At 52.9% G+C, this 14,344-nt stretch overlaps 1 protein-coding gene across 1 annotated transcript; it reads right to left on the bottom strand.

Moving 5' to 3' along the window:
* Window positions 1-2,848: 2,848 nt before the first annotated feature.
* On the bottom strand, window positions 2,849-10,502 carry Ca4 (carbonic anhydrase 4). Its single transcript, XM_038329073.1, has 8 exons — window positions 10,413-10,502; window positions 6,159-6,212; window positions 5,159-5,314; window positions 4,444-4,589; window positions 4,251-4,337; window positions 4,075-4,141; window positions 3,800-3,963; window positions 2,849-3,043 (listed from the first exon to the last, which is right to left on the bottom strand). Exons 1-8 carry the CDS (start codon window positions 10,465-10,467, stop codon window positions 2,849-2,851), a joined length of 924 nt encoding a protein of 307 aa, XP_038185001.1. The 5' UTR covers window positions 10,468-10,502.
* Between the last annotated feature and the right edge of the window lie 3,842 nt (window positions 10,503-14,344).

Genomic DNA, 14,344 nt, shown 5'->3' on the forward strand with positions numbered 1-14,344 from the left:
AATCATCTAAACACATGGGAGAGTATTTTTAGCCCCTGGCTCCTACCGGGATGCCAGACCTAAACACAGGGAAGGAGAGGTGGCCCCTTGGGAATAGAAGCAGCCACTGGAAATAGGGTGGGAAAGGGTACTGCAGGCCCCACCCTGTCCCTCAGAGTGGCCTCTCTTCCTGGATGGCTCTGATGAAGAGTTGACTATGGGAGCTTCAGGAAGCACGTTGTGACCCTAGGCTGTGACCCCAAAGTCTGACCTCAAGGTCTGACCCCAGACTGTGACCCCAGGGTCTGGCAGGTTTCTTCCCCTTTGTACTGCACAAAACTGTAGAGTCCCCACATAGTAGGGATTCAGCACATAGTAGGGATTCAATAAATGTTCTTCATAGTCTGTGCTGGGAACCTTCCAGAAAAGGGACAGTGGAGCTCAGAGAGATCTGGCTGCGGCCTTTTGTGCTTCCCCAGGCTGGCATCTGCAGGGAAGCACACATCTGCAGGGATGGAGTTGTGCATTCAATGCCATCACCTAAGCAGAAGAATAAGAAAGGAAGGAAGGCTGGGGCGCAGTCAGAGCAGGCCTCCCTCCCTTGTAAATAAGGAGCCACTGGCAGGCCCCATGCCCTTGGGGAGAACTGCCTCAGGAGCCAAGCAGGCTGGGAACAAACCACTTGGGCCACCTTCTCCAGGTGGGGGTCAATACAGAGCCAGTGAGTTCACTGAGAAGAGGATGTCCTTCAGTGACTCATACTGACAGAAAGAAATGCCCCTCAACCTCCTTGTGTGGGGCCAAAGACAGGGGAGCAAGCTACCCACTTGTGGTGGCCAGCCACTGAGCAGCTTAGCCAGGACTGACGCCAGAACGCGCAGAGATGGTCCGAGGCCTGGATGAGCCCACTACATTAATTCCGCTAGGCTTATTGTGGAGTTAGCTAGCCTTCCAGCTGGAGTGGAAAAGTCAGACCTCCTCTGGTCACCTGCAGAGAGCTAGAACTTTCTGATTCTGCTGCTAACTTATTCGCTGAAGGCCATGAGGAAGACAGGGGAATGGGGAGGGAGATGGCAGGAGGGGTGTGAGGGAGAGAAAGGGGGTGGAGGAGCGGGTTGGTTATCCAGTGCAGGAATGGCCTTTCTGACCTCAGAGTCCAGAGCACGGGGAGGAGGCAGCTGAGATGCCTGCTGTGCGTGCAGGCTTCCTGGGAACTAAAGGAGAAAGATTGGTCCACACACCCCCTGCTGACACAGGCTGCCTGCGGTTGCCATGACTACGCAATACCACCACCATTCCAGCTGTATGGTCATTGGTGAAGCAGGAGGAAGGTACTTATTATTGGCCACAAATAGAAAAGAGAGTGAAAAGGTTAGTTTGTGGGGGGGGGTATATGGCCATTCATCCTACCCCAGGCTTAGCTGAGTGGGGGTGCTGGGACCATTACCAGCAACAGGACAAAACCCTCATGTGTCCCAGTGGTTTGCACCTTCCTATGGGGACACATGCCTCTCCTAAAACCCAGGCCTGGCTCCAGCTCTCCTGTTGACCTCCTATGACCTCATCCTCACTTCTCATAGCTAAGAACCCCAGCATTGCCATGGATGGGGCCTACCATCTTCCCTTCTCTCTCTCTCTCCAGACACTCACCTTCCCTCCTTGGGAAAAATCCACAAGAGAGACATGACGGGAGGACACCTGACCCTTTTCCTGTCACACCTATTGCTGACCCATGAGCAGATCCTGCCCTGGACATGAGCCTGGGAACCTGGGAATTGGCTTCACCTTGTCTTTGCCTCTGCAACCCTGCACCACAGAAGAGCTACATCCTGGCTGGCCCTAGGCACTAACCGACCGGTGGTCCAGGATCTAGAATACCCAGTCTGTCTATCCCTATGCCTCTGACTGCCACTCTGTTCTTCCTCCCCCCTGCTTCCTGATGGGCAGCCTGCCCCACTCTCTGTCCGAGCGTTATTGGACCCAGGTGGCCTCCTTCCCTTGCAGATGCCCCTGGCCCTGACCATCCACAAATCTGCAGCTGCCCTTCCTAGTCTCTGTCACTGCCTTCCGACCTCTGGAACAAGGTGAGTCTTTTGTCCACGTCCTGGACTGAGAAGCCCAGCCATCTCCCTGTTTTGTCCCCTCCCCTCCCAGTTACCTGCCAAGCTCCAGGACAAATGAATGAATCCCTGTTCGCCACCAAAGCATTTCCAGGCTCCACCTGAAGGGTGGATACCCAGCACCTCAAGGTATCTCCACTCTAGCTCAGACATGTAGCCTTCATGTAGCCTATTCTTAGGCTTCAGTTTCCACCACTTTTACTCTGACCCAAGAGCCTGGGTCAGAAGTCTTCTGACGTTTTTCGTGCTGCTGCTGCAAGGTCCTTTCAACGCCTTTCTGAGGCTGAGACTAAGGGAGTGTGTATTGATAGGGCAATTCACATACTCAGGCAGGGTCATACCTACTTGGGAGAAATCTCCAGGGCCTTAAGGTCCCTGACCTGTCAAGACTGGGGCGAAGGGAATAAGGTGATTTTTTTAGAGGTTTTAAAAAAAAAAGATTTACAAAGGGTTTCTCCAAAAATATATGCATATTTTATTTTGTTCAGTTGTGGGTAGGGCCTGAAGGTTAGGGTCTCCCTTGGTAACTCACCCTGGGTGGCCTTGAATTCCCTATGGAGAACAGGCTGAGCTCAGTCTCAGAGATCCACATGTCTCTGCCCCCACCAGTGCTGGGATTAAAGGTGTGTGCCTCCATGGCCAGCTACCCGTACTTTAATAATCCCTGAAATCCAACCTGCAAGTCTAGGAAAGTGAAGCCGTATCCTCTAAAGGCTGAGGTCAGAGGTCACATATTCAGAAGCGGTCCATCATTGGAGGAAGCCGGCCAGCAGGCAGGTGAGTGTAGGGACCAACAGGGTAGGCAGGGGCAAAGCCAGCAGCTGTCCTGGAGCGTGGGACTTGAACACCTGGCGGTCTCCTAGCTGCTGCAGGGGCCTCACGTTGTCCTTCATAATCAACGTCTGTTCTTCATCATAGAACAGCTGCTTGGAGAATTCCAGGAACTGTGAAAGAGACGGGACCGGGCTCAGCAGGTGGAGCCATGCTCCTTGTGTGACCTCAGGCCAGAGGCGTCACCTCTTGGAGCCACCTCAGAAAGGAAGAGGGGGGCTCAGAATGACTACCATGTGTATAGAATATGGCGTTTGTGGGGAGCTGAGTTCTGTTGTCTCCCTTTTCCTCTACCGGTCCCTTCTCAGCCCTGTTAGCGTCACTGTTGCTGTGGTACAGTGGTTCTTGAAGGTGAATGTCCTTCAGCCTCAGCTGAAGGAGCTCAGGGGACCCCAGCCCTAGAGTATCTGATTCAATAGAAGTGGAGTGAGCCTAAGAATAGACATGTCTAGAAAGTTCTCACTGGTGAAGATGTTGACGTCACCCTTTGAGAATCACTGCTACAAACCCAAGGGATTTTGGTCCTTTGGGCTTCCTGCTGTCTTTTCAAGAGGCTATTGTAGACTCAAGTGTTGTTTGTTGGATGGCTCCCTGATAGCACTAAGGAAGTGGTTCCCCACACTAACCAGTCAGCTCTCCCACTTTTCTGGAAGCCTATTCTGGGCACCCTTTCCACGACTTCCCACAGGGCTCCCTATTCAGGAAAGCGGCGAACAGCCTTCTCTCCAGCTTGTCTCTCCGCCAGCGGAAACCCAAGGACCGAAGCAATGATTCTCATTCCCTATCCCAGAGACCTGTGGGGCAAGTAGCGAGGGCTTAAAGGAGCTAGACTCCATAGGAAGAAGGCACCTTGCCCTAGGCCTGAGTACCTGGTCCTTGTTGAGCTTAATGGGCTCCTCAAACACAGTCCAGATGACTGTCTCATCGCAGGTTGGTGTGGTCAGCGAGCCCAGGTAACGGAAGTAGCGAACCAGTTTCTCCTTCTTAGGAAGCATGTCTTCCAGGGAGATCTCATTCATTGTGGTGTTTGTATCTAGGTGGGGGACAAAGTCCCTTACATATGGCACTCTTGAAAGCTGCTACCCTAGCACCTCTGTCCCTTCCATTGTGGAAAGAAGCCATCTCCTCCCCAGTCCTGACTCACTGGGTTTGGAGATACGGGACAGCGCCTCCACCAGGGGCTGGAAGGCCTTGTTCTCCTCCTCTCCCACCTGGAATGGGAGGGACGGGAGCTAAAGAGAGATCCTGGGAGCTGGGGGGGACAAGCAGCTCTTTCTGGAGGAGAGTCAGCCCCCAGAATTGAGGGGATGGGAGTCCCACCTCAATCATGAATGCCAGCACTGCATTCTTGTCCTTGGAGTCCTCAACCGTGTTGCTTGATGTCCCCTTCTCATGTACGATGTGCATCTAGGGGGTGTGGATGGATGACTTATGGGGAGCTGGACCACCCATCCTGCCCAAGGCGGCTCCACACCCAGAACCCAGCCCAGGCATCAGCTCGAAGGCACCTCACCTCCATGGCAAAGTGTTTCTCGTCAATGCTGTGTTCTGAGCCTTTGTTCAAATCCTGTGACCAGTGCAGGTGCAACTGGACAGCCTGGTACTGTGCAGGCAGGTCTCCTCCAGTAATGAAGCTTCCATTCCCCAGCATCATTTTCACTGGGGGACACCAGAGTGGGCAAAGTCCTCACACGGCCTCCCGGTGCCCACACCAGCCCCCACCTTCACTAGGCCCTGAGAGGTGGGCGGGGGACGCAGCCTGCACTCCTGCTGGCAGCCACACCATCTCCCTGCTCACCTTGCTCTCCCCTACACCCACCCCAAAATGCACTCCTGTCCCGGGCCTGCCTCTGTTTTGACTCCCTCTGTGGTGACCTGGTGTCCCCAGGATAACGTCCAAACTCCTCAGCCCTGGTGAACCGTTCTGGGCGTGGGTCATCTCCTCTTGGTTTCCCTCTATGGCCTTTTCCCACACACAGCTGCTCCTGCTCACAGTTCCCCACTCAAAACACCCAAGCAGTTTCACACCTCTGTGCTTTCACAGAGGTCGGCCCCTCCTTCCGGGAACCTTCCCTCCCTTCGCCCCCCTTCTGATGAAATGACTGAAAACACACCTAGCTGATGGAGCCTCCTCTCTAGAAGCTCGGTGGCTCCTCCCACCTCCAGCCCTGAGCGACTCACCCGTCCTGCGCCATTAGGCCTGCCCGTCCAGCCCACACGAGACCCACCTGAGTGTCCATCGTTCTTGACTTCCCACTTCTTCTTTTGGTCATAGCCAAAGAAGGTGAAGGGCTTCAGGTTGAGGTTCACCTTTGCCTCCTTGGTGACAATGTTGATGGGGGACTGGTGGTTCTTCTGACAGTCCCCAGTCCATTGGTCAGGTCCTGAGCGGGTAGAAAGGGCTGAGAGTCAAGGGCACATTGACCCAGCAACGTGAGTCAAGGTCTTCGGACGCTGGTGAGGTCCGGAGCAGGGTGTGAGTCTCAGAATTCTGCCCTGGCATTCTTCCTTCTCCAGCATGCTGGCACAGGCAGGTGCGTGGGGCTCTAATGCGGCTGAGGGTTGGGGATTTGGCTGAGAGAGGGGTGGGGAAGAAGCCGGCTTGCCATTGATGGACGGCTAAGAGCTATGGGATTCAAGTAACCTCAGGATGTTGAACTCTGGCTTTCTCAGTGGGAACCTGAACCCCAGAGAATGCTGGGAAGATTAAAAGTTGCTGAGTGGGAGACCCCTTTTCAGCTTTGGAAACCGTGGAGGACAACCCCCGGAAGAGCTGTGATGGAAGGAACTTGGATCTGACAAGGCATTCTCTAGGACATGGGAGGGAAGGAGAGCCAGGCAGGCAATGCCAACATTTAGCTAGGTAGGGGCAAGACAGTGGCAGTTCCCCAACACAGCAGGCTACAGGGAAATTGGTCAGCATTAGGAAAAGTGCCAGGGAGGCAAGGGGGTGTGGCTCGGCTGTAAAATGCTTCTTGTCTAGCGCATGCAGGACCCTGGGTGACTCAGCACTCCAACAATAAACTCCTAAGAAGCATCTCCTACTTCCACCTCAAAGGGCTCGACCGGACTCAGCCTCCATTGTGTGGGGAAAAAAATAGCAAATGTGCTGTTAATTTAGTTTCCCAGGTCAGCCTCAGGGACATTCGCCGTCTCCTAGTCACTGAGTGCTGGAGGTGTGTGCAGGTGGGCCTGTGTTGGAAGGGGCTGTTGGCGGGCAGTACTCACTCTTGCAATTGCTGTTGGGCTTATTGGCCTGGATGTCATAGCACCAGTGTTCACCTGGAACAGAGAAAGGAAGAATGTGAACCCTGGGCGTGCGTGTGAATTGTTCACACAACCCCATGGACCAGAGCCTGGGAAAAAACCCTGGTGTGAAAACTTGGGTGGGAATGGGAGCCTTCTGGGGTGTGGGACCGAAGTCCCCAGGGAAGTAGACTTAACTAACGATCAAAGGAAAGGCTGCAATTGGAATGGCCTGTGCACATGACTGTAATCCCAGCACTGGGGTGGGGAAAAGGGGGAGTAGAGGCAAACGGATCTCTTGTGTTCCAGGCCAGCCTGATTTACAGAGCAAGTTCCAGGACAGCCAGGGCTAGGCAGAGAAACCCTGTCTGGAAAAAACAAATAAAGTACAGCAAAGCCATCGTAGGAATGCCAGCAACACCGAGTGCTCATCATGATCTTCAGGGGGCTATCTGAAGCTGCTCGCTCTGTCCCTGGGTCATTAACCTCTTTTCCCTCCTGCATCCTGCCTGGAACCTAAAAGGAGGCTCAGTTGAGAGCGAAGGATGAGAACAACCCTCCTTTCTGGAACAATAGAGTGGGTTCCAGCCTTCCAAGTCAGGCTGCCTTGGGGATGAGGAAGGAGGGTGTTGATGCAGGCCACCGGGGGATGAGCAACCCTTCCTTAAGGCCCCTTTTGCTTTGTCAAGGTCCACTCTGAATTGTCACGAGCATGAAGACAGAAACACCAGTGTTACTGAGGAAAGCAGCACAAAGAGCCATAGCAGTGCAATAAACTGTCCAAGGGATCCATGCAGGGGCACGGCACAGACAGGCATTCTGCACTTCTCCTGTAAAGTTCAATCTGCTGTAAAAATAAGGTCTACAGGAGAAAAAGACACACACACACACACACAGAGAGAGAGAGAGAGAGAGAGAGAGAGAGAGAGAGAGAGAGAGAGAGAGAGATCCTCAGGGTGAATGATGAAGCATTTCATCCAAAGCTAGAATTCTGACTTAGGAGCCCTGCCTGTGTTTAAGGATGGTCCCTTACTTACTCTCTTTGGTTTTATCGTATGTGAAATGGAGCCATCATGCCCACCCATGAGACTAGAGAGGATTAAATGAGAGATGGCATGGGCTTCTCCAGGCAGCCTATACTCAGAAAAGTTCACAGACAACTCTGCCCCTCCTCCCTGGCCTCCTGTCAGCGAGCAGATGGCCAAAACTGAGCCAAGGCAGGAGAGGAAAATGCATGGGGTGAGCTGGAAAGAATTCAGGGGTGAGGACATTCCTAAGAAAAGTGCTGCCCGGGCTCAGCTCTGAGTCCTCACACTGCATCACCAGCCCCTCCCTCGGGGAGCTTTCTGGGGTTTTGTCTTATTTTATTATTCTTCCAGGGCTAGGAATCAAACCCAGGACCTCACCCATGCCAGGCAAGTGCTCCACCACTGAGCTATAGACCTAGTCCTTGGTTTTTTTCTTCTTTGTCAGACACCATCTCCCTATATAGCTAGGCTTGGATAATAGGTGTGTGTCCCAGACTCTCTTCTTGCCTGAGCTCTGTACCTCCATGCCCTATCTCTTCCTGATTCTGGGCAGGGAACTGTCCCTGAAATGGAGACAGGGTGAGGAGGGAAGTATACAAATCAGGCTCTTTGTAAGCAAGAGGAACAAGGTTCTAGGCTACAAGAGGGAGCCCTCCAGAAAAGCAGCCTCCAATGGCCACTCTGGATTTTCTAGTTTCCTAGCCCTAGATCAGAGTTCACTCCTGCTGCCCAGATAACATGGCCATATTTCGAGGTCTTCCCCGTGGTGGTCTGTCTACTCTCGGCGGGCTGATGCGCTGGGGTGGTGTGCAGTGGCCGTCCCTCTCTAGGTGAGCCTAGTGCCTCTGAAGCCTGAGTCTGTTCCCCTTCCTTCCAGGCCTGCTCTGTCTCTACCCCAAACTCTCAGACCAGATGAAGGGCTGGCCAGTCACATTGAGGAGAGGAGCAGGTCCAAACTTCCTGAGTCTGACCTCAGAGGACCGGGTAGTAGGGGAAACTATTCCTGGAGAAGGCCAGCTCTGGAGAGCAGAACCCTCAGGCCCTGCCCCAGGGGGAATCCATCTGGGCACTTCTCAGGAATCTTCCCTTCCCTGACGCTGGCCCCAGCTCCCTGGTTAGTGTGACCTCTGCTCCACTGTCTTAATCACAGAGACTTTTGACCTGCTTGACTGAACACTCTTGTAACTACCCTCTCTTCAGGAGGTGGTGGCCAGAAAACACGATGCTGATTGAAGCAGAGGCCAGGGGTCAGGTGGCATCTTACAGTCAGTCAGGTGGCAGGGCACCAGTCAGCTCAGGCTCCCACACTTGCTTCTGAGGTGCAACCATTGCAAAGAATAATGCCTCTGGCCATGCCCAAGATAAAGGATCTGGGAAGCATAGAGGCTCCCAGCTCTGGGTCCTACCTAACCCCTGACTGGAGATGGGGTTAGAGACAAAACATTGCCCCTTGGGGAGCCACTGTTCTCCATCCCAGTCACAGGCTTCTCCCTCCCCTCCACTTTTTGAGGCAGGAAGGGTTTATTTTGGCTCCTGGTTCAGAGGTCTTTTAGAGAAGACTGAAGTCATTTTTAATGGACCTTGCTCACCCCACCCTCACACTGAGAGAAAGTGGAAGACTCCAGCAACCAGCTCAGCAGAACGCGAGTGTCCTGGGCAAAGTCTCAGCACCGGCTCAGCTCGGGGTCTGGGACCCTGAAGGGGTGGACTATCACCTCCTCCCTCTAAGCAGTGCAACGGGGCTCTTTCCAATCCCTGCAGTGTAATGCCTGAGGAAAGTGGTCCTGGCGCTCTACTGGAACACTTCCTGTGAAGAGGTCAGCTGAGAGGATTCCTGCCTACAGCCCCAGGTCATCGGCTGAGTCTCATGACCGTCCTGGGAGTACTTCTGCCCAGAGCCTACAGGCACTGCTTAAATTCTCTTACAGACGATCCTTAAAACAGCACCCAGGAGCAGAGTTACTACTATACCTGCTTTGTAAACGACAAAACCCAAGGTGAACAGCTAGGAGGCACCCATTAATTTAAAAACATTTTTCTTTCTACTAAGTCGTTTCAAATATCCACCCCAAGTCTCTCTCTCTCTCTCTCTCTCTCTCTCTCTCTCTCTCTCTGTCTCTCTCTCTCTCTGTCTCTCTCTCTGTCTCTCTCTCTTCTCTCTCTCTCTTCTCTCTCTTCCTCTCCTCCTCATCTCCGGAAACTCCTCTCTCTGCTCACGTCTCTCTGCTCTTCTCTCTTCAACTCGTCTCCTCACTCGCTCATCCATCATCGCTCTCTCTCTCTCTCTCTCTCGTTGTACGTTGTATTAGTTGTTCTTTTCTCTCCCCATAGGAAGGAGCTTTGGAGCTGAGGATGCCCTACATCCTCCAAGCTAAGTCCCTCCTGCAGCAGGGAGAATTCTCTTTCCACCTCTGCGGCCGAGAGCTTCCTCAATCCCTGCTCCCCCTGCTCCATTATAAGGGCAGAGCACCTAACTCTGGAAGGGAGGTTTGACCCATTGGAGGGGAAAACTTGCCCGCGGTCTAAGAGATGAGGTCTTTGTGAAGAGCTGTGGGGTAACGGAGAAGGTACCAGCCGCTAGAATCGCCTTTAGCTCCTTATCAAATATTAACACTCCTCTACCGCTACCTCCCACCTAGAAGAATAATTAAGAGCTCGTGCTCACCATTAATCTTTAAACGAAAATCACCTTGTCCGGAAAGACCGGCTTGGCCGGGGACTTGGGTCTTGGGATGCCCCCCGCCAGGCTCCCAATCCAGCGCTGGAGGCTGGGGAGAAGGGAGCTTGCGGCTCAGAGGAACCCAAGGTGGGAAGAGGGAAACACGGGGACCCTCAAAACATCCAACCTCCTGCGCTTGTTCTGGGCGGGCAACAGCTACCGGCTCAGAGTCCCTGCAGGTCAGACGGCTACTCGCCACCCAGGGGGAGACCCAGGAGAACCAAGGTGAGGAAAGGATCGTGCATTCGGGCGGGTCGGAGAAACAGCCTCACCACAGATCACAACGCACGTCCGCCACGCGAACACCCCTCGGCCGCGCACATGCGGGCGCACGCTTCCCCGCAGCCGCCCGCGGACACGTGTAGGCGCCCACGCTCACGCATAGCCAGGTCCGCTGCACCCTCACGGTTCCCTGCATGAACCATGCGCAGCGGGAGCACGCTAACAAGGGGAGCGGGGCTGAGGGCGCAGAGGGTCACCCAAGGGTACCTGCGGTAGAACTGGCTTCGTAAGCCAGCGCCAACAGAGCAAGAAGCAGCTGCATGGTGCTTGAGGGCAAAGACGCTGCCCAGCACAGAGTCAGGCACCGAGGAAGCCACTGGAGGCGTCGCGATCATGCCGGTTGAGGCTTTATAGCAGAGCCACGACGGGAGGGAGCCCCGACAGCAGGTCGTGGGAGGCGGCTCCTCCTCCTGGCGGAGCCTCCCCTTTCTTGTCTCGTCCAGTCTCAGGTCTGAAAGAATCCTCTCCCCGCCTACCCTACTACCTTAATCCGCGGTGAAAAGACCCCTCACCTGCCCCGCGTCCGCAGGGTTTGAAAGTGTAGTCTTCTCACCCTGCCTCCATCCTACTCCCGGTCACTGATCCGGGAACAGAGGGGCTATCCTGAGGTACCTGACCCACAGGGGTGTCTTCCCAGATTCGTAGCTTCCATCATGTTGCCACTGACCACTGTACTGGGTCTCCTAATGTGTCTTTGGAATGAACTTTTGATTTGAGGCTGGGTGAATGTAAACGGTCTCGGGGAAGACAGAGAATCAGGAGGGTTGAAAACTTTGCAATGCTGGTTGTGGAAGAGATGCCCGGTGAGAGGCTCTTTCAGGCAGTGGTAGCTGTTTCTCGAGTCTCATCATTTTCCTCTCAGGCTGTACCAAACTTGATTTTGTTTTGAGTTTTCTTTCTCGGTTCTGGAGATCCTCCTTTCCCCACCCCTTCTTTTTCTTTCCCTATTTCTCATTCTCACCACTGGGCCACATCCAAACTAAATTCTAAGAAAACCGTGACTCTTCTTCCAGTCTTAAGCCAAGCCCCTTAAACTGCTATTACTAGTATTTTGTGTGTGTGTGTGTGTGTGTGTGTGTGTGTGTGTGAGCCAAGATAGGGAGGAGTGGAGAGTTGGGGGCTGAAAAGGGTATGGACTTAAGGGGATGATAGGAAGGTGAAGAGTGGGGGAATGGGGCGGTGGGGGAGCGCGGGGAAAACACAATTGAAAGTTAGTTTGTAAAGTGGCTTACTAGGAAACCCCAAGGTGTCACAGGGGATAGGACTAGTTGCTATTGAGATGCCCTGACCTTGGGAAGAGAGAAAAAACAAGGGTCTAAGTGTACTCTCAAGTTCTCCCATCAGTCAGGAAGAGTCAAGAAAGATTCCTTGAGGAAACCGTCTCCTAGATCCGGAGAAATGGATCCGGAGAAATGGATCCGGCCTTGCTTCCAGACAAGCACTTCTTGACGTCGGTCTCTATGGTGATCCCCTGAATCTCCTGGAGAATCCGTGCATCCATGGGAGGTTAGGAATCTGGGACGGGATTGGGGAGATGGACGAGGAATCAGGCAGTATACCTGGACTCCTCCATCAACAGGAAGCCCCATTTTCTGGTCCAGCTACTTCCCCATCCGTTGCCAAATTCTCATCACCCTCTCCCTGCCTCGACACCAGCTTTTGGACCCCTGAAGAGGAATGGCTTCATCTGGACAATCTAAGCAAAGGGTTTCCGCTCTTGTTAGAGACTGGCCTACTCCTATCTCTGGCCTAGGATCACACAACCTACAGGAGCAGCTTTGATCCTACCGAGCGAGAGGCGGGGTGGGGGAGGGGCGTCCCCACCAGGCTCAGGGTCTTATTGTCTGCTGGGCCCTGGAGGAATTTAATCTCTAACCTGGGAGCCTTATTTGGAGAGTGGATTTGTGTTTGTGGGGCTGAAAATGTCTCTTTTAGGGATGAAAGAGGAGGAATTGAGGATTCAGGATGTCCCTGGAACCTAGGCCAGCCCCCTGACAAGCAGGGGAGAGATTTGCTAGCCTGACCAGACAATAATTATTGATCAGTGATTTGTGTATTCATTTTAAAAGAGGTGGGGTGTCTCTGGAGAGAAGCCTGTGGGAGGCCAGGATGTGTTCAGGCCGGTCTGCAGGGTGAAGAAGGTATTCCCTAGGGATAGTTAGAATGCCTCAGAGTGTGAATAAGGTGCTTTGAGGTGATCACCCGGTGTTTCTATCTGACATTCCTGACTCTGTGGTGGCTTCCTAGGTGCCCTGGCTATCACATCCTACCCCACACCCACTCCCCCGGCTCTCCCCCACCCTCCCATCCCTGTCACGTCATTCCAGCCCAAACTCCAGCCTAGCCATAAACCTGTCACGTCGTCCAGACACCTGGAGCCCAGCTTCCCTGCAGAAGGGACCAAGCCTGCTTCGTGATGATTAGAGAGATAGATGGCACCAACATGTCCCAGGAACTTAAAGGACCATAAAGCTGCCAGCCCGACCAAGCCCTGCCCAGTACCCAAGCCCTGAAGCAGTTTTCTTCCTTTTACTCAGCCCAAGGTACCCCAAGCTGAAAACTCAGGTTCCGAGTTCAAGTCTTTGTTCTTCCTCTGACGCAGGGATGGCCTTGGGCAATCTTCCTCTTCCTCTGGTTGCGACTTCCTCCTCTGTGAAGGGAGGGAGGTGGGAGGAAGATGACTGATTGAGTGACAGTCTTGCTCCCATGACCTCCACCAATAACCGGTTACTGGGAACCAACTCAGTGGAGGCTTTCACAGGGTTTGCTAGGGCCTGGGTGTGACTGCCGGCCCATGGGTATTCAAAAATGAATCACCACCCTTGTCCAGGGGTTTTCACTTGTGTGGCTCTAACTGCAACAGGGGAGGCAGTGGGAAGTCACAGGCTCCATCTGAGGTCAAAGTGAAACAGAAAAAAAAAAAAAAAAAGACAGGACAAAATATAGGGACAAGAGAAGGGAAAGAAAGCCCTTAGCTCAGGGTCTGGTTGAAGCCTCTCCCCAGCTTCAAGAATTCCAACACAACTGACATTTGCCCTTCCCCCCTTGTGAAAACCCACAGTTTAGGGATCTCACCAGAAACCCCACTTGTAGAGTGAAAGGGTTCTTCCTGCCACCAAGTGGTTCCTGTTTTTACCTTATCAGATGTCACCTCTAAAGATACCCCATAATCTCCCTTATCAAAGAGAGATAGAAAGGTCAGAGAAATGGCCCAGGGGGTAAAAGCCTGCACTGGCAAGCTGGGCAGCCTGAGTCCCATCCATCCCAGGATGGGCAAAGTGGAAGGAGAGAATCAGCTCCTGCCAGTGTCCTCTGACCTACACACACACACACTAAATAAATGTATTTTAAAAAATAGGAGGGAGAAGAGGAAAATAAAGTTTTTTAGTAACCCCTTGAGAACCACCAATGTAGGCAATGCTAGCACAGGTCACTGTGACTCCCCTAAGAGAAGCCCACACCCACACTCGGGTACGTCGTGTTCTTATCCCTAGTGTCTCTCTTGAATACTCCCACCCTCCACCCCCGCGAGGGTTTAACTCCTTTGAGAAGCCCACAGCCATGCTTGCGGTGTATTTTTGTTCTCTTGGGTGCATGACTTTGTATTTTTAGTAAATGCCCGGCTCTGCTTCATACAGGCTATTTATGAAATTCTTTTTTGTGTCAAAGACACAAATCCTAGGTTTGCTTTTGTATCCAGCTTTTTTAAGAGATTAAGGGAATGTTTCCAGTTGCCTTGGGTGACAATGCAGAACTCAACCTGGGTCCCTGTCCCCACTGACATCTTTAGGGGATTTGTCTGGGCTCTGTCTCAAGTATTCTTCATGAGTTCCCCTGACCATTGCTCAGCTGGACCACTTTAATTGCGGTTCATATGTTTCCTTAATTTCTTTGCTTCTGTTTTCCTGGTGATAAATCCATACAGTGTTTAATTTGTTTTATACTGTTTTGAAGGGTTATCTCTGTTTGGGTCATGTATGTGCATGAGTGTGGGGGTGCGCACATAGATACACATATGACACAGTATGCATGTGGAGATCAGTGGCAGTTTTCAGGGGTTAGTTCTCTTTTTCCACCACCTCATCAAACTCAGGTGGTCAGGCTTAGCAGCAAGCACCTTTATCCACTGAGCCATCTCA

The sequence above is a fragment of the Arvicola amphibius genome, chromosome 4 (assembly GCF_903992535.2).
Source record: "Arvicola amphibius chromosome 4, mArvAmp1.2, whole genome shotgun sequence".
NCBI lineage: Eukaryota > Metazoa > Chordata > Mammalia > Rodentia > Cricetidae > Arvicola > Arvicola amphibius.